The sequence below is a fragment of the Rhamphochromis sp. 'chilingali' genome (genome assembly GCF_963969265.1).
Source record: "Rhamphochromis sp. 'chilingali' genome assembly, chromosome: 13".
Lineage (NCBI taxonomy): Eukaryota > Metazoa > Chordata > Actinopteri > Cichliformes > Cichlidae > Rhamphochromis > Rhamphochromis sp. 'chilingali'.
The window spans coordinates 33,920,425-33,940,333 of record NC_137940.1 but is presented as its reverse complement, the minus strand read 5'-3'; the positions used below and the strand labels follow the sequence as shown (position 1 = coordinate 33,940,333).

Sequence of the window (19,909 nt, the reverse complement as noted above, 5' to 3'; positions counted from 1 at the left end):
AAATGGCCTGAGTAACTGGGATGGTCTGATCTGGTGTAATCTGGGCCGGGTTGTTCTGGGTCTGTCTGTTGACTGTCCCCTGCTCAGCTCTGCCAGTCTGTACCCAGAGGGCCTGTTATTTTGGGAGCTCAGCTGAGAAGAGATGACAACATCATGGACTGCTTAAGCTGCTTACATTTCCTCAAGCACTCCCAATGCACCCTGGGATCTACACTCTTGTGTTGCTACACTTACTGTTGCTCCACAAGCATTGAGTGTATGTGAGCAGGCACTGTGTTGCATTCTCAACCAAAAACCGTTCAAATCTTAACAGTTAAACAGGAAGAAAAGTCCTGTTAAAAGTGATAAAGAATGATGTGCAGAGAAACATGTTGGAAGACCAAGCAATATGCAAGACATAAGAATAAGTAAAGTTTAGGATGGAAGAGACTGAAGACAGGTGGGGTTGAAGTGACGCAGAAGTGGTATGATGTAAGGTGTGCATTTGTGTTTGTAAAGGAGTTCCAGATATCAGACATAGATTAGCAATGAACGAGAGCTTAAGTTATCCATGATTTAGGAGCTTTTTTCCATAAGATGTGCAGGATTTACTATAAATGATTTCAATTAATTTACATTTTTGTATTATTAATGAAAAACTCTTATTAGATGCTTATTGCAGACTGCTTATTGGATGAACCCTAGCTGATAAGGTCTTTACTATGTAATCAAGAATCCTGTAGCTTTAAGCAATTTTATGTGATTTGTGTGTAATGACTCTTATACAGCACGGCTGCTCTCGTTTGGGTAAAATCTGTTTAAGTACTGTTTTTGATATCCTATGGGCTAGACAGAGGGGAGGTAATAGGTAAACGGGGTTCAGGCCATGAACTGTCAGAGAGCTGATATTTTAACAGCAAACATAATTCCTGTGTGCCTGGCTCAGGACTTCTCAGCTATCATTGCTCACCCTGCACTCAAACATCCAGCTCTCATCCAACGGCACAGACAAACCACCATAAAACTTCTGGCCCAGGATATTACAAGCTCATTGGCCTGGAGAGTGACATAAAATTTAATGACATGCAGTGTAAGTGTCGCTGAGGAAAGAAGAGGAGGAGTTAAACAGTATGTTACACAGAGTTCAGTGTTAACAGAGTAAGTTGGAGTGGCAGGGATAGAAGGGGAAAGAGACAGGCAAAAGGATTTAAACCTACATGTGACAAAAGCAGTCTACAAGTGCATCACTTTAATTTTAGACTGGGCTTAAGAGTTTTAAATATTTATTGAAACCTACTTGTTTTACAGTGGGGGGTTTTAAAGGTCCATATTACTTAGCTAAAATGAGATCTACTGTGTTTTTTGTTTGTTTGGGGTTTTTTTTTCTTTAAATCGTTTTTATTTCAGTTCTGGAAAGTAACCGCCATTTCTAAGTTGCAGCATTACTGTACAATAGATGCAGACCTTTATTTACAATTATCTCTGTTTTAGGGTGGCATGATGGTTCAGTGGCTGACACTGTCAGCTCACAAAAATAAGGTCCTAAATTTGAAGCCAGTTTGGATGTTTTCCCTGTGTCTGTGTCGACTCTCTTGCGGTTCTCTGGCTTTCTCCCACAATCCAAAGACATATACGGGGCTAGGTTAGGGAGCCTACATTTCTTATAGGTGTGAGTGTAGATGGTTGTCTGTCTCTATGTGTTAGCCCTGCAGACTGGCGACATGTCCACTTATGAAGACTATCATCAGAATACAAGTAAATGAGGCAGTCAACCCTACTCAAACTCAAGGCTTGATTTTACCTGTGTGTTTTACATGTGTTTAATCCTGATCAGTTTGTGAATACTGTAGGTAGGAATGTTTGTTAACTTCCCTAGGTGCAAAGGGTTAAATTGGAGGGCAGATAGATGGCAAGATCAGTCACAGATTATCTGTCCAGACATTCATCACCAATCAGACTGCTGCTGGTGCAGACAGCTTCCTACTCCACGGCATGCTTCAAAGTAGGAGAGACAGAAAGCGAGAAAGCCTCCAGCTAGAAGAGTCACACGAAGTAACCTCACAAGACCGCATACATGGGCCTCTAGCATGCAAACTTTGAGCATACTTATATTAGCAGTCACGCAGCTTGTACAGAAAGGGTAAACCACCATATGGTGCTACTCACATGCAAACATAATTTAATCTTGTGCCTTATGTTGGTTTTCTTCTGCATTCCTTCATAACTACGTTTATAATTTACTGCTTTTAAACTGGAACTCATTTCAAAAAGTCTGTTTCTCACCCTGTGCTGCTTGGCTTCATTTCTGGGAAACTGAGAAATGATGCTGTGCCTAGATTATTTTGCATGTTTACAAACTGTCACGTAATTGATGCTAAAATATTCACACTACACAACATGCATTGATATAATATGCATACAGACATTGACAGAATCTCCTCATATGATTATAGAGTCTGACATGCACGCTGCCCCACGGTATTCTCTGTAATGTCTGCAAACCAAGCTTAAATTACTTGTCTTGCTCCAAGTTGTGTATTAGATGACATGAAGGAACATGAGACCTCTCAACAGTCTCAACATTGCTCAGATACAGCAGATGGTGAAGTAATTATTTCTATACTGGCTTACACAACCTCTGCCTCCAAGGGTTTGCTTTTACATACTCTGAAGTAAGGGTTCAATCTCTAAGCTTTCAAAATAAAAGCTGGAACCTCAGTTTTCACCATCCCCATCTGTAGGAAATAAACTTGGTGTGCACACAGGCCAATAAACTATAACAAAAGCTGACAAAAATGTATTGTATCTGGCCATGATCAGTGTTCTTAACAGCTCCCTGCAGACTTGTAAGTTGGCAGGATGCAGTTTCACCTTTATGAAAAACTGCAAATAAAGCAACATTCAGTGTATTAAATTCAAAGTTCAAAGTGTGAACAAAATTATAAAAACATACACTGCTTTAATGAATGTCTGCCATTGTCGGGTCATTTTTCTTCCACCTTTCTGTTTTCCGTGACTCTTCAATCAGTAGACAGGGTGCCATGACAAAACTACTTATTAGTAAGAAGCAGTGGGCAGGCAGAGATCGCTTTGCAAAGACAAACAACTTAATTAGTGGCGGCACAGCTTTAATAAGTTCAGCTCAAAATAGTTTGGAAAAGCTGGTGAAAAAACAGCACTGTAATTATGACTGTGCTTTGATTCCCAATTTATAGGGGAGGCCACAGTTACTGTGTTTGTGGAGCTTTCCGTGTATGGTATTCTCCTGAATGTGTGGTCAACAAGTGTGTGTGATGTAAGAACTCACTGTTAAGAAGTTTTCAGTTATGTGAAGCTCATCTGTCTGGGAAAAGCCAGAACAAGCCTGCAAATGTAAAGTCCTTTCCGCAAAGAACACTTGGATTTTATCTTCTTGTGGCACACCCAAAATGCATGGCCACTTTTGTGTTAATCATTTAATTTAATTTATTTAATTTGTTTATCAGTTATTTTCTGTGGCTATTAATATCCAAAATGACTTTGACAACATGACCAACCTAACCAGTGCATTATTTTGTCACATAAACTGTATAGAAGGTACAAAGAAATGGAGCAACACCCCAGGTGGAACTATTATTCCAAGACAGGTGCAACCCGGTTGCTTTAGGGGGATGGACTTCCGCCCACGAGTCAGATGCAAGCTGAGAGGCAAACCGAGTGCACTGTCTTCATTGCTCCTGAACTTTACCTGTGTTTGCAGGTTGGTACCTGGTAAAGAAATACTACCACTGTTTGTACATAACAATGTTTTATCTCCATGTTAACTTGTGAAGAAGTAGAACAGTACCTGTAACACTTATGGGCACTGCCGCGCGGTCGACTCGCATCAGTGTGAGACAGCAGCGTCAGGCTGCGCAGGCCGCTAGCAGAAACGGCGCGGTAATGTTTTGTATTGTGGGTCGTTAGCGCCCAGAGCATTGTCTTGTAGGAAGGTCATTCATATCGATTTATTTTCTTTTCATTATGAAGGTTGGTACTCCCGCACACTTTACTATTTTATATAAAGCTTATGATACAAAGATGTTTTATTGTTAAGTGTCATTGAGGTTTGAAAAGTATATAGCTGTTTAATATGTGAGTGTTAATGACATGTGAAGTAGAAAGAAGTTGTCCATGTTATGCAAAAGTGAATTTCATCCTCAGTGTGCTGTAAATGTGTCTAATTCTGCTCAATTTCAGTATTCAGAATCTGTACAGTCGTATATTGCTGTAAATTCATTGTAGATTACAGTGGCTTCCAACTGCTTAAGTAAGAGCAGGTGTGTACTTTTGTTTTGCTTAGACTGAGCGATCGCATGAAGTACATGTAAAATAGTGGAACGTGTAGAGTGTGAATTCATTTATTTTTCTACTTGTGACTTTGGGGAAATGGACAGATATGGACACTGGGACTGAAAAAGTCATGCACACGTGGATATTGTTAATGCTGTTCATGTTTGTTGAAACTTGAATAAGAGATGCAAGCTGAGAGGCAAACCGAGTGCACTGTCTTCATTGCTCCTGTGTTTGCAGGGATTTCTTCTTTGTTATTGTGGCACCATTCCTGGGGCCCGTAACAAATTGTGGGGGCTCGTCCGGGATCCACTTCCTGTTGAGTCTTCTAAGGAAGAGGGTCCAGAGATACTAGAACCAGAAAGTCAACGTGAGATGGCATCGCTGTAGCCGAGACGACAGCTGGTGGGTGTCCACAAAGAGAAGTCAAGATCTGTACGAGGGTCTTCACTCCACCAACGGAACTGCACCTCTGTGTCTCATTAGTCGAAGCTCATCATGGCAGCAGCGCGCAAGGAGCTGGTTTGGAGCATCAAAAAGAACTTGTATAAGCTTTCAGGTGCAGAAGCCTATCAGCTCGCAAGGGACCTGGTCACAGACAGCCAGAGTAGTGAATTAGAGTCCACTGATGAAGAAGGTTGTGTGGATTGCATTATCAACTATATGCAGTCAGATGCTTTGTTAAATTCTGAGGATGAGGGAATGAGTCAGTTGCTGGTGCTAAATGATCTTGTATGCAGTATGGTTGAAAATCGTGGCCTATTGAACACTGCTAATGGGGTGGCGCAGCCACTGGAGTCACCAGTTGTTAGTGCTAAGACAGTCGAGCGCACTACAGTGACACATGCTACCTTAGGCCAGTTACCACCAGTTACTAACACTCAACAGCATACCACCCCCTTACTTTCCATCCCCAGAGAGCCTACAACATCACAGCAGACTGACTTTGGTGCACAGGCTCGCACCACCAATCTGAGTCCAACCCAGCCTAGAATCATAAATGATGAGCGGGGTGGAGAGCCACAGCATTTTAGAAATGCAAGTAACACACATCCTAGTGGGGCACACAGTATAGGTGACCCAGTAACACATGCAGCAATACCTCACCCCTCATCACATGTAACCACTGAGAGAATGGTTTCCTTAAAGGACCTCTCTTACCTCCAACGGAGGGAATTTAAGGTACATGGTGGCCAGATTGGGGACCACAATGCTGACATAACTTATAGCAGCATGTGTAAACAGATAGATGAAGGCATTAGAGAGGGTTTCACAGAGACTGAGGTTCTCCGGGCTGTACTGAGAATTGTAAAGCCAGGTGTCTTCAAGGATATGCTCATCAACAAAGATGAAATCACTGTGAATGAACTCAAGGGCTTTCTCAGATCACACCTGGGTGAAAAGGCCAGCACTGAATTGTTCCAAGAGCTTATGTGTGCAAGACAGAGTGAACAAGAAACCCCACAACAGTTCTTGTACCGCATGATTGGACTCAAACAGAAGATCCTGTTCCAATCAAAACAGGTCAGTACAGACATTCGTTATGAACCCAAAACTATTCAGGAAGTCTTTCTTCACAGTATCCACCAAGGCCTGGGCACAAAACATACTGACATCAGACAGCAACTAAGGCCACTCCTTTCAAACAGCAACGTCACTGATGAGGAGATTCTCAGACAGGTTATGAAGATGATTAGCGATGAAAATGAACACCAGCATAGGTTAGGTCATGCCCCCCGTCAAAAAACAACACATACACATAGTGTCCAGGGGCCTGTTCTTCGTACGTCGCTTACTACATCCAAGATCAAATGACACATCCAAGACCAAACCATCGCGCTAACCGTGAGCTCGCTAATCCGGTTCCCCGAACACACCTGCTGTTGACGATTAGTACAGCTGGACGCAGTAATGTGACATCACTGGGTGTCGTAAAAGGGGCTACGCATCGATAGTAGAAACATTGATCGGCAACCCGCTGATTGGTCGGCGAAAATGTCGAAGGGGCGTGCACGGTATTTTCCGGCAGCAGAGCAAGAACTCTTGAGTGCGGGATTTCAGGAGTTTCAGAGTTTAATTAAAACGCAAGAGAACACTGCAAAGGCTGCAAAAGCAAGGAGAGAGGGGCTGGCAGAAAGTTGCTGACAAATCAAACTCGTAGGTAATTTAATAATAATAATAATAATAATGGATTGGGTTTATATAGCGCTTTCCAAGGCACCCAAAGCGCTGTACGATACCACTATTCATTCACTCCCACATTCACACACTGGTGGAGGCAGCTACGGTTGTAGCCAGGCTGCCATATCGCGCCATCGGCCCCTCTGGCCAACACCAGTAGGCGGTAGGGTAGATCTATCATATGACACTATATTGTCCAATATCATATGGCATTATATTATATTATAATATGTTATATTATATCCCCTTTCACATTAGAGCCACAACAGGACCCACAAGAACATGGGAACAAGTAAAAGTGGAATACAGGAGTATTCTACAGAATGGTAATATTTATCTCTTAGATTGCTTTTCGTCTCTTGGCAAGGTAATACTGGCCTGTAATACTCTGTTAGTTTGTTCATAACAGCAACCAAGAAAAGGGCAGAGGAAAAAAAGACAGGTGGTGGTCCTGCACCCCCTCGTCAACAAGTTGGTTAAGTAAATAATACCCTCACGGGAATATCGATATCTCTCAATGAGCACACTGTCGCGCTGAGCTAAAGGATCCTGTCTATCCCGCAATATACGCTGAATTCTGAGGACTCTCCTTATCAATCTTGCACCTTCCGCAATGGGTTGGTCGCGTATACGGACAGGACATGGCTGCGACAGGCTTCCCAAATCCACCTTCGCTTTTATAGCCGTGGTCTCTCATCTTGATTACACGAAGTAATTTACAATTACTACTCTGAAATGTGAATTACATCTGTAATAATCACATACATGTAATAGAATGTTAATAGTACATTTCCCTTTTTTAGGAAATGACCTGTATGTATCTGTGACATCAATAAAAGGATCAAGTGCTGCATTATCTTTAGTTACATTGATGTTATTTATTTATGGTGAAACAGTGGTGGAATATCGCTGTTGCTTTCGTATAAATGAAGCGGACATACCTGCGTGGCCGCGATCTAATCCTGTTTACATAAAGTAAACCTGCTCCCGAGCAGGTTTACGCTTACGGCTCTGTTGCTATGACAGCAAGTCCCGGATGAGCTTCGGGGAACCGAACGATCCAGGATCACGCGAAATCGTCAACAATCTAATCCAGCTAACTTACTTAGCGAGGTACGAAGAACAGGCCCCAGGTGGAAGGAGGGGATGTGAGTGCAAACAGTGGGGATAATGATGCGATCCAACAGCTTAGTGCACAAGTAGAGGCTTTGACTAACATGGTTGCGACTTTAATGGGCCAACAAGCGGCAGCTATTCATACAACCCAATCAAAGACTGCACCTTTCCAAACGCCAGGCCAGGACCAATTCCATGGCACCCAACCTCTTGTTAACCAGGCACTCACTCCTCCACCAAGTCAACCTTCAGCTGCAAGGAGAGGTAAAATACCCAGCTGCACCAAATGTATGCAGCAAGGCTCAGAAAACTGTAATCACTGCTTTGTGTGTGGGGATGCCGGGCATAGGGCAATTGGCTGTTTAAAACGAACCAACCAGCCGGGAAACGGGAGCCGGTCTCTGTTGAGGGACAGACAGAGACCATCCCAAATCCCCAGTCCCACTCAGTAATGCCCACTAGCAAACTGAGACGTCTGAAGGGAAAGGGAAAAAAACGCTGCAAAGAAGAAAGCCAGCCCTCCCCACTGAAAAGCCAAGCAGTTACTGACAGTACAGCCCGAACAGTGCCATTGATTGGTAAAAAGAGCCTACTAAATTGTTTTGTCAACGGCTATGCTGTGACAGTACTATTTAATACTGGCTCACAAGTGAGCATCATTGATAGATCCTGGAAGGAGACGTTCATTCCCCAATATGCAGTGAGGCCCTTACAAGAACTTCTTGATCCTGGGGAAAGCCTTGACCTGTGTGCAGCAAATGGACAGCCAATCCCATATGATGGGTGGGTGGAGCTAACAGTTAATCTCCCGGGGAACACCGATCCCAACCTTACAATGGAAGTACCCTTCCTAATCAGCCAGCTCCCCCTCCCCCAGCCACTACTGGGAGCCAATGTCCTCCAAGGGATGATTAATAGTCATAAGTGTGATGCAGATGCACACACTATGATCCTCAGCCTTCTCTGCAAAGCCCTAGGAGTGGAGGAAGAACAGGCAAGAGCCATGGTCAACTTTATCAATCTGCAGAAAGAGTCAAACCACAGTATAACCACCATTAGGGTAGGGAAGGAAAATGTTTATGTTCCACCTGGTAAAACGGTAAATGTGCGATGTAAAGTACCATCTACCTTTGACATTTCCAACCCTGTTGTCCTGTATGAGCCACTAGAGGATAGCGCCACGCTAGAGCAGCTGAGTGTGGGGGAAGGATTGTTGGAAATCAGTAACACCAAACAACCATTTGTTAGAGTGCCAATTTCCAACCACACAAACCAAGTAATCACTCTGCCAAAGAGGTCCCAACTTGGCTCCATCCAACATGTTGCCAAAGTTCTGGAGCCAGGCGAACAGGACGTTGGAGATGGGGGTCCAACACAAGCTTGTGTATTGAAGGCTGAAGTTAATGTGGCCTCTCCTGGCACTCCCCCTGCTGACCTGTGGCGACCACCGGTTGACCTCAGTCACCTTAGTTCAGAACAGCAGAGAATAGTCGAGAAAATGTTGAATGAGGAATCAGCTGCTTTTGCACGGGACGGCAGTGACATTGGATGTATACCCTCTCTCCAAATGTCAGTTAGACTCAAAGATGACACCCCAGTCCAAAAGGCTTATGCGTCAGTCCCAAAGCCATTGTACAGGGAGGTTAAAGAATATATACAGGAGCTGCTTGTGAAGGGGTGGATTGTAAAATCACACTCGCCATATGCTGCCCCTATTGTTTGTGTGAGAAAGAAAGACGGATCATTGCGCCTGTGCATTGATTACCGGCTTCTCAACAAAAAGACTGTGCCAGATCGGCACCCCCTCCCCCGCATACAGGACCTGATTGACTCACTCGGAGGCTACAGGTGGTTTTCCATCCTAGATCAGGGCAAGGCTTACCACCAAGGCTTTATCGCGGAGGGGTCCAGGCACCTGACTGCATTCACCACCCCATGGGGCTTATATGAGTGGGTCAGGATCCCGTTTGGCCTTTCTAATGCACCAGCAGCCTTCCAAAGAAGCATGGAGGAAATGTTGGACACACTCAGGGATGAGTGTTGCATCCCTTATCTGGATGATGTGCTATGTTTCTCCAGGTCCTTTGAGGAACATGTTGAGGTCTTGCGGCGTGTACTTCAAGCTCTGCAACGCCATGGAGTTAAGCTCCGCCCTGAGAAATGTGAGCTACTTCGCAAAGAGGTCAGGTATGTAGGCCGCCTGGTGTCGGCAGATGGAGTGAGGATAGACCCAAAGGACCTAGAGGCAGTACAGGCGCTAAAGCAAAAAGCCCCTCAAACAGTCGGTGATGTCAGGCGGCTACTGGGTTTTCTGAGCTACTACCGGACTTATGTGCAGGACTTCTCCCGCATAGCCAGGCCGCTTTATGAATTGCTCAAGACAAACCCCAGCCCACCTCTAACTAACCTTGTAAGAGAAAAGGGGAAGGGGCCGCAGAACAGAATTGCCACCTCCATAGTGGGAAACTGGAGTTTCTGGCCTTGAAATGGGCAGTATGTGAAAAATTTGTCGACTACCTGTACTATGCGCCCCATTTCACGGTCTTCACGGACAACAACCCCCTGACCTACATTATGAGCACAGCCAAGCTCAATGCTGTGGGTCATCGCTGGGTGGGGCAGCTTGCCGATTTCCATTTTGAAATCAGGTATCGGCCAGGCAAACAGAACATTGATGCAGACACGCTTTCGCGCTGTCCACTTGATATCAGTGTTTTTATGGATCAGTGCTCAGAAAGACTACCAGAAGAGGCAGTGTGTGCCACCTGGGAGGGAACTAGGACTGCAGAAAAAGGGGATGTAGCATGGGTGGCAGCCCTCAACATAACATCACAACACCAGACACATGCAGACACTGGAACATTTCCAGTCATCAGCTGCAAAGAGCTCACAGATGAGCAGCGGAAAGATCCTGTTATCAGCAAAATGTTAGAGTTAAAGGAGAATAACAGAGATCTAACTGATGAGGTTCGTAGAACATTGGACAAGTCCACAAGGAAATTGTCACGAGAATGGAGTAGGCTGCAGGTGGAAAATGGCTTACTCTATAGGAAGACTCCCAGCCGAAAGCAGTTAGTCCTGCCTGCCATCTACAAACAAACTGTCCTCTCACACCTCCATGACAACATGGGACATGTTGGTGTGGAAAGAGTCCTTAGCCTAGTAAGAGATCGCTTTTATTGGCCCTTTATGAAGAGAGAGGTTGAGGAATATATCACCAGACGATGTCGTTGCATTAAGCAAAAAAAGCCAGCCTTACCTGACAGGGCACCTATGGGGAGCCTTACATCGAGCTCGCCCCTAGAGCTCGTATGCATTGACTTTCTGCACCTTGAGACCAGCCGGGGTGGGTATGAATACATACTGGTTGTAGTCAACCACTTCACCAGATTCGCACAAGCATACCCCACTAAAAACAAGGCTGGAAAGACAGCTGCGGAGCGAATCTTCGGTGACTTCATCCTACGGTTTGGCTATCCAGCTAAGCTTCACCATGATCAGGGCCGGGAGTTTGAGAATGAGTTGTTTAGGGCTCTCAGACAACTGGCCGGTGTAAACCATTCTAGGACTTCCCCATACCATCCACAGGGCAACCCTGCAGAGAGGTTCAATCGGACTCTGCTACAAATGCTCAGGACGTTGGGCGAGAAAGAGAAAGAGAACTGGAAAGATCACCTGTCTCACGTTGTGCACGCATACAACTGCACCAAACATGAGTCCACTGGGTTTTCTCCATATTACCTCCTTTATGGTCGCCATCCACGTCTCCCCGTCGATCTCCTCTTTGGGTTGGTAGCTGAGGACGAGGCCGACACTCCAAGTGGATATGCAAAACGATGGAAAGAGAAAATGATCGAAGCGTACAAGATAGCCAGCACGAACAGCCAACATTCGAGTGCCAAAGGCAAGCACTATTATGACAAACGGAACAGGGGTGTAACCCTACAACCAGGTGACAGGGTTCTTGTTCGCAACGTTGCAGAAAGGGGAGGTCCATGCAAACTGAAACCCTATTGGGAGAAAACTATCTACATTGTCAGAGAGCAGGTTGGTGACAACCCAGTTTATAAGGTCAGCCCTGAAAACAGAGGTCACCATACTCGCACCCTCCACAGAAATTTGTTGCTTCAAGTTAATGATCTACCAGCAGACATTACAGATGATCGCATGCCTGATAGACCGCCAAGGGCAAAAGGAAAGTCAAATCAGCCACAGGAAACGGTCGACCAAATAGAGGCTGGTGATGTAAGTGGATCTGAAACGGATGAGGAGGCACCTTGTTACTGGCTGCGGGTACCCAGAGAATCATTAAGGACCAATCGGGACATTCCTAATCAGGTCCCAGTGAGCGGGTCATTGGTTAGTCCTGAGACACCTGGTGACATGCAGGGTGGCGATGCTCCTATGGGATCAGAGTTTGACCGAGTGAGTGTAGGAGAGATGGAGCAGGAGAGAGAGAATGACATTTCGCCCCCTGTGGAGGAACCAGAGTTTGGCGAAGAGCAGCTGGCGCCCCAGACCAATGACTCCAGTGAAAACACTCAAGGGTCTCAACCTGAACCTCAGCCCGTACTAAGGAGATCTACAAGGCAGAGGAGACCTGGCCAGATACTGACCTATTCTTCCCTTGGCCAGCCAACGTATCAGCCACGTCTTGCTGTTAGTTCTGTGGGTGTACAGCCAGTGTTCTATATGCACCAGTGTCCACAATCGTACTGGCATTCAGTCCAACCCATCCATATTATGCCTGGTGTACACTCCGCTGTCACTTACCCGATCCGCTGCTGAGTTTAAGACGGGCATAGGACCTTGGGTACATATAGTGTTGGGTATTCAGAAAATGTAGAAAATCATTGCACACCCATATGTATTTGTAATTTGTGAGTATATTGAGTGAAGAGTTAAAGTTTGATTCAGAGTTAATGGAAGTTTACACTGTTAATTGCAAGTGTCGGGAGCCACTTTTGGTTTGTAGGGGAGTGTGTGGCACACCCAAAATGCATGGCCACTTTTGTGTTAATCATTTAATTTAATTTATTTAATTTGTTTATCAGTTATTTTCTGTGGCTATTAATATCCAAAATGACTTTGACAACATGACCAACCTAACCAGTGCATTATTTTGTCACATAAACTGTATAGAAGGTACAAAGAAATGGAGCAACACCCCAGGTGGAACTATTATTCCAAGACAGGTGCAACCCGGTTGCTTTAGGGGGATGGACTTCCGCCCACGAGTCAGATGCAAGCTGAGAGGCAAACCGAGTGCACTGTCTTCATTGCTCCTGAACTTTACCTGTGTTTGCAGGTTGGTACCTGGTAAAGAAATACTACCACTGTTTGTACATAACAATGTTTTATCTCCATGTTAACTTGTGAAGAAGTAGAACAGTACCTGTAACACTTATGGGCACTGCCGCGCGGTCGACTCGCATCAGTGTGAGACAGCGGCGTCAGGCTGCGCAGGCCGCTAGCAGAAACGGCGCGGTAATGTTTTGTATTGTGGGTCGTTAGCGCCCAGAGCATTGTCTTGTAGGAAGGTCATTCATATCGATTTATTTTCTTTTCATTATGAAGGTTGGTACTCCCGCACACTTTACTATTTTATATAAAGCTTATGATACAAAGATGTTTTATTGTTAAGTGTCATTGAGGTTTGAAAAGTATATAGCTGTTTAATATGTGAGTGTTAATGACATGTGAAGTAGAAAGAAGTTGTCCATGTTATGCAAAAGTGAATTTCATCCTCAGTGTGCTGTAAATGTGTGTCTAATTCTGCTCAATTTCAGTATTCAGAATCTGTACAGTCGTATATTGCTGTAAATTCATTGTAGATTACAGTGGCTTCCAACTGCTTAAGTAAGAGCAGGTGTGTACTTTTGTTTTGCTTAGACTGAGCGATCGCATGAAGTACATGTAAAATAATGGAACGTGTAGAGTGTGAATTCATTTATTTTTCTACTTGTGACTTTGGGGAAATGGACAGATATGGACACTGGGACTGAAAAAGTCATGCACACGTGGATATTGTTAATGCTGTTCATGTTTGTTGAAACTTGAATAAGAGATGCAAGCTGAGAGGCAAACCGAGTGCACTGTCTTCATTGCTCCTGAACTTTACCTGTGTTTGCAGGGATTTCTTCTTTGTTATTGTGGCACCATTCCTGGGGCCCGTAAGAAATCCCTGCAAACACAAGTAAAGTTCAGGAGCAATGAAGACAGTGCACTCGGTTTGCCTCTCAGCTTGCATCTGACTCGTGGGCGGAAGTCCATCCCCCTAAAGCAACCGGGTTGCACCTGTCTTGGAATAATAGTTCCACCTGGGGTGTTGCTCCATTTCTTTGTACCTTCTATACAGTTTATGTGACAAAATAATGCACTGGTTAGGTTGGTCATGTTGTCAAAGTCATTTTGGATATTAATAGCCACAGAAAATAACTGATAAACAAATTAAATAAATTAAATTAAATGATTAACACAAAAGTGGCCATGCATTTTGGGTGTGCCACATTCTTCAGTGTGCAAGACTAAAGTTAGAATTGTGGTCCTCAATTTCATCCCGGTAAAGTCTACAACGTAGTCGTCTACGTCATTTTTTGCACTGTATTACGCTCGTGTGCTCGTGTATCTGCCCTGCTCTGCCAGCACGACAGAAACTGAGCTGATCATGTTGAAATTGGAGCTAATAAATAATGAACAACTGAAATGCAGGAAAAAAAAAGGACTTCAGAACAGACTGAATCTATACATAGATTGTATGAAGCATGAAAATGAGAAAACATACTCTACATTGGGAGAACATTTCATATTGCATTAGCATTATCAGCAAGCTAAATACAATAGCAGCCTATTGGATTTTAATAGAGGTACCCCAGCCATGTGATAATTAATCCACTGCACTGTGTTTACGCTGCATAATACTACCATGTCTCATGTTGCACGTCATGCTACAGTGTAGTATAAGCATGTGTGTGTATTTCTGTGTGTGTTCACATTCCATCTGTAAGGTGTATTGAAAGAATTTTGCTTTGCCTTCAGTACACACTCAGCTTTTTATCTGTCTAAAAATGTGCTACAAAGAAGAGCAAATAGAGAGATGATTAAATAAAACACTTCTGCACTGCTACACAGCTGCTCACACATGCAAATATATACGCATCCCACTAGGGTTTTTAGTCTTATTCAGAGCAGGATGAGAAGTGCCGGAGCAGCAGTCATCAACTGCACAACGATAAATTCCACTTTTTTCATCATTCAACTCTCTCTTCGGTATAAACTGTGGATCGCTAGGGCCAGGTTTAGGCAGGGCAAATTTGCACCGCTTCCTTTATTCAATTTGTGCTACCAATCTGTGGGTAATTTGTGCTTTATTATTAAGGTAATGGCTAATTACTCAATAAGGGACTGGGACTCCCTTCCAACATTGCAGTTCAGTGGCAAGAGAAAGATTATAAAGGTTCAAAAGTCTTTATAAACATTACAGTTTATAAGCAAATAAATATGTGGAAAAAAATCATATAATTTCAGGAGATAAAGTTGCATTGGATTATGAAGGTAAGTTGTGTCATAGAGATTTTTAAGCTAAGTTTCTCTTACTGTGTATTTTGGGTACAGTATACACAACTCTGCAAAACAACATGGTTCTATTAAATTTAATGAAAAAACTGCTGAGCTAAGTTGCCTGTCACAGCGATTAGCATGCTGGATTGGACTCTGGCAGGGGTCAGGTCACTTGATGCAGCAGGGTTGGTGGTTATTACAGAGTAGGCAGCTTGATTAGCCTGCAGGGTAAAGACCAGATACTTCCAAGTATGTGTTTGTGCTTGTGTTTGTGTGTGTGTATGTGTGTGCGTGCATGCACGTGTGTAAATGTGGATTGTATGAGTAGGTGGGTACTATTGTTTTGCCAAGGCCAAGACAGGATGGCAACCCAGAGCCAAAGACAAGAAACCGGTAGAGCAACTCAACAACAAAACTGAGCAGCCATCTGTGCCTCTGAGCTTTGAAGCATAAATTGTTGAGAATCAACCCACCCACTCACACAAGCACAACCTATACACGTCTATACTATGTAAAATTACATAACATATTCATCAGAGAGAAACTGTGGATTTGTAGAGCATGTTGTGTGCATCATGCCTGAACATTTCACAATTTGTGAGGGAACGAAATCATAATGTAAGACCCATGAATGAACAAAAGAGTTAATGGATTCAGCTGAAAACCATTTTTACAGTTGCTACTATAATTAAACATTTGCTTTGTCAATGCATTACAGCCCTGTACATCTGTAACAAAAACATACATGTTCATTAACAGAAAGTCCTTATATTTCATTCAACAATAACTGCCAACAGTTGTGTTTTTGTTTTGTTTTGTTTTTAAGATTAAAAAAAGCAAGAAACAATAATAATGGCAATCATTTTTAGTGACCTGACAGACAAAAATATTACTTTTATATTATTTTTTGGTTTTCTAGTGTCTCACAGCTGAGAAGCCATGCAAGTGCTTTTTTTAATGGGTGTGATGATTTTAGCGAAAGTGTGAGGACTGCCTCCACACAGTGTTAACAACACATTCTGTTCCTCCTACCAAATAAGCCCACAGGGTTCAAGTACAGTCTCTGAACAGACACACCAACATACACAATGCATCAAATCAGAAGCATGGGAGACAATCAGATTTATTTATATCGTTCACAAGGCTCATCTCAGCACTTGATACCAAAAGACAGAATGAAATGTATAAATCACTTTTTTTAAGTGATTTGTTTGTTTTTACTGGTAGCAAGATGTAATCCTGTGGAACTAGGATCATGTGTGAATCTACAAATGTTCTTGTTTCTCAATATTTCCATCCACGGTGGACCTCAAAAGTTTTACCAATTTTGCTTTCAGCGCTGACTTAATTTTTCATGGCATAGATTCATCCACAGATTCATCCATAGGTGCTGATGGAAACATTCCTCAGAAATTTTTGTCCATATTGACATGAAAACATGACACATTTGCTCTAAATTTGCACATTTGCACTCATGATGCAAATCTCCCATTCCATGACATCCCAGAGGTGTACCACTGGATTGAGATTTTGTAACTGTGGGGAGCCATTGGAGTACACTGATTTTAATGTCATGAAATTGTTACACTGTGGTCATAAAGGGACGGACATGGTCAGCAACAATACTCAGGTAGGCTGTCAAATTTAAACAGTGCTCAAACTGGTAATAAGGAATCCAAAGTGTACCAAGAAAATATTCTCCAAACCATTTTATCATCGCCGTGAGCATAACCCACTGATACAAGGCAGAACTACTTCAGATTCAATATGGTGCACGAAAAGGGATGCTCTTCTGCACACCTTGGTTGTAACAGATGGTTATTTGAGTTGCTGTTGACTTCCTACAGTCTTAAAGCAGTCTGTTCATTCTCCTCTGTCATCAACAAGCCATTTTTGCCTAGAGAACTTCCGTCACTGGATATTTTTGTCTTTTTTGCACCATCTTCTGTAATCCTTAGAAATGTTCGTGTGGAAAATTCCCAGTAGATGAACAGTTTCTGAAATTCTCAGAGTAGCCCATCTGGCACCAACAACCACGCCCATTAAGTCATTTAAAGTCACTTAAATCACCTTTATTCCCCATGTTGATGCTTTTTTTTTCCAGCAGGTTGTCTTTACCAGAAAAGCTCAGAGTTACTGCCATGCGATTTGCAGATTAGATATTTGTGTTAACAAATGGTTGAACAGTTGTGCCTAATAAAGTAACCGTGAGAGAGTATGTGAATGTTTTCATGTCCTCTGAATGCATTTTTTTTTATCATCAGCAATTTTTATTTCATTTTAAACTTCAATAACAGAACTGAAAAAATAAATACATAAATAAATAATTTAAAAAAAATAAAAAAACAAAGGGAGATTATCCTATTCTTTCTTCGCACACCAATCCCCACACCACCACTCTCTCATTACTCCTCTGTCCATCAAGTTACAGAAAGCCAGCTTGTAAAGGGAGACCAAATACAATCATATTGATGCAATTTATCTAATAAACCATAATTCACTTTTTCGTAAGATGCCAACTCTCTGAATTCATTTTTGTCTTCTTTTTTTTTTAGCGATGCTAGCACTAGAGCTGATATTTGAGTATTGATCATTTTAATCATTATTAGTATTAGAGTTCAAGGGGATTTCTTCCAATTTTTTATTTTGTCCAAATCTAGATTTCAACGTATAAAGAAATCTGTAAAATTGGAACCTGTGAAAGTCTCCAATTTTATACCTTATTTATCAGCTAATTTTGTGTAACACATAGATGGAAGATAATGTTTTCTTTTAAAATGCACATATAGTGAACAAAGCAAAGATTTATTTAGCAAAAGTATCAATAGATGTAAAATTCCTCTTCAGAAAAAGTAAGCACATCCTCAGCTTTTGAAGCCAGTTCAGCCTCATCCACCAGGAAATGGTCCTTTTGAAAGGGTTTGCTATTCTTCCTTCCAAAATGTTTTCAGTTCAGTTTAAGATGTTTGAGCTTTTGCTTGCATGTGCTGCTCTCTTTCAAATATCCTACAGTTCAGCAGAATTCAGATCTTTGACTACCCATTCCATAACTCTTCATTTCTTCTTCTTGAGCCATCCCTGGGTGGATTTGCTAGTGGTGCTTAGGATCAAAGGTATACTTACAGTTTAAGCACTTTTTTGATATGATGTGAAATTCACAGTTAAATCACGTAATGTTCCCCAGTCGCCAAGTCAGCAAAGCAACTCCAAATACTACCATTTCAAAGCAACTATGTCACTGATTCATCTGTCCAGAGCACATTCTTATTGTAAATAATCTTTCCTGTTTGTAAAACCTCTTTACAATTAAAGATGTATCCAATTTGACACCATCAGTTGTGACAACTGCCTACAGATGAGAAGACATTTTTGAGTTATGGCAGACTTTTTTCATCAAAATGTATGTTCTTGTATTTATACAAGTTGGCAGTCGTGTGAAACACTAATAATCTCGCGAGCATCCACAACCAGTTTTTTCCCTGAAGTTCTCGTGGAGCAGCTTAGGTCTTGGTAGATGACATCACACACTTTAACAGCACAAAAAACACCTGATGACATGGAGTTAAATAAGTCTCCCTAATCATTAGCACCTACTCTAAATCCTGTGACACTAACATTTCTATATTTGAATAATATAGACTAAAGAATGATGTAGACTACTCTTACTTTTCCATGAAATACATCAGCTTTTTCTCTCATTGAAATTCTAATTGATTCTGTGTCACATTTTCAGGTAATTTTTTTTAAATGTTTACTTGCTCGAATGTGTCCGAAAAGCCAACAGTCTTCTACACAGGCTGTATATCGATCTGTATGTGCATAGTATAATACACAGAATACTATCACAATACAAACATAAAAGAAAATCACATTAAATCTACATCATAAACTGACGCCAGATGCTGTCAATTCTGATTTACAGAGTATAGCCGAACAGAGAAAGCCCTGCAAAATCCTAAGATAACTCTGGCAGACCAGACATAAAAAGCATTAAAACACACACACACACTTGTACCATGTGAAAACAAGAGCTATTTCTGACTCTGCTGTTTGGGGATTTCAGTTTATTTCCTGCTCTGTCAAACATGTTCTAAATGTTGGTGCGAGAGTCACGTCTTTGTTCTATAAGACCAGGGGAAACAAGTGACCACTTGATTACACAGCACAGCAAACACATGACATAAAGGTCAGGAACACAAAGGAGTGGGTACACAACTGCAGAGCATTGTGCAGGACGCATTGGTGTTCTCATCGGCTCTTCTGAAACTATACACATCTATTACTGATTAGAAATATAAAATTAAATAAAACTGGAATCAGCTTTATTTTAGGTGACATTGCTACTATAAGATATTGCGCAAGGTCCCCCAGTAACCAAAGGAACTGAAGCAATTTAACATTGTCTTTGTCCTAATTTTCCACTGTAACCTTTAAGCAAAGCTGAAATATTTTGGCATTATTGCACGTAACCTTTTCATCTCGCCTACAGCACTGTTCATCTTCTTTATGCTGGCCAGTTCTCCTGTTATGTATTACTGTTAGATCACTGACTGCCATCTCTCTCTCTCTCTCTCTCTCTCCCGCTGTCTCTCTCTCTTAACTCTCCATCTCTTTTGTCTTTCTCTATCTCAGTGCTGCAGTGTAGGCAGAGACTTGTCTCCTCTAATTACATTGAAAACGATGTGATCATTCAGTACAGAGAATCTCTAATGACATCTGGCAAAACAAAGAAAAAAGTTTTAAGGCAGGAAACTGAATCACA

General features: G+C 42.4%; 2 protein-coding genes across 6 annotated transcripts in view; one reads left to right on the top strand and one right to left on the bottom strand.

Moving 5' to 3' along the window:
• fgf13a (fibroblast growth factor 13a) overlaps positions 1-19,909 on the bottom strand; it is a 104,639-nt gene that overhangs the window by 73,345 nt on the left and 11,385 nt on the right. The gene's annotated exons all lie outside the window — the stretch shown is intronic.
• On the top strand, positions 3,402-10,461 carry LOC308408179 (uncharacterized protein). 2 transcript variants are annotated; one of them, XM_080900323.1, is made up of 3 exons: positions 3,402-3,718; positions 4,531-6,634; positions 6,730-10,461. In XM_080900323.1, exon 3 carries the CDS (start codon positions 8,039-8,041, stop codon positions 10,070-10,072), a length of 2,034 nt encoding a protein of 677 aa, XP_080756449.1. In that variant the 5' UTR covers positions 3,402-3,718; positions 4,531-6,634; positions 6,730-8,038; the 3' UTR covers positions 10,073-10,461. The 2 variants fall into 2 exon arrangements, with proteins under 2 accessions (XP_080756449.1, XP_080756448.1); XM_080900322.1 differs by having other exon boundaries at positions 3,402-3,729; positions 4,531-10,461.

Coding starts and splice junctions, on each gene's coding strand:
- LOC308408179 (XM_080900323.1), top strand. CDS start 8,039: ATGCCCACTAGCAAACTGAGACGTCTGAAGGGAAAGGGAAAAAAACGC.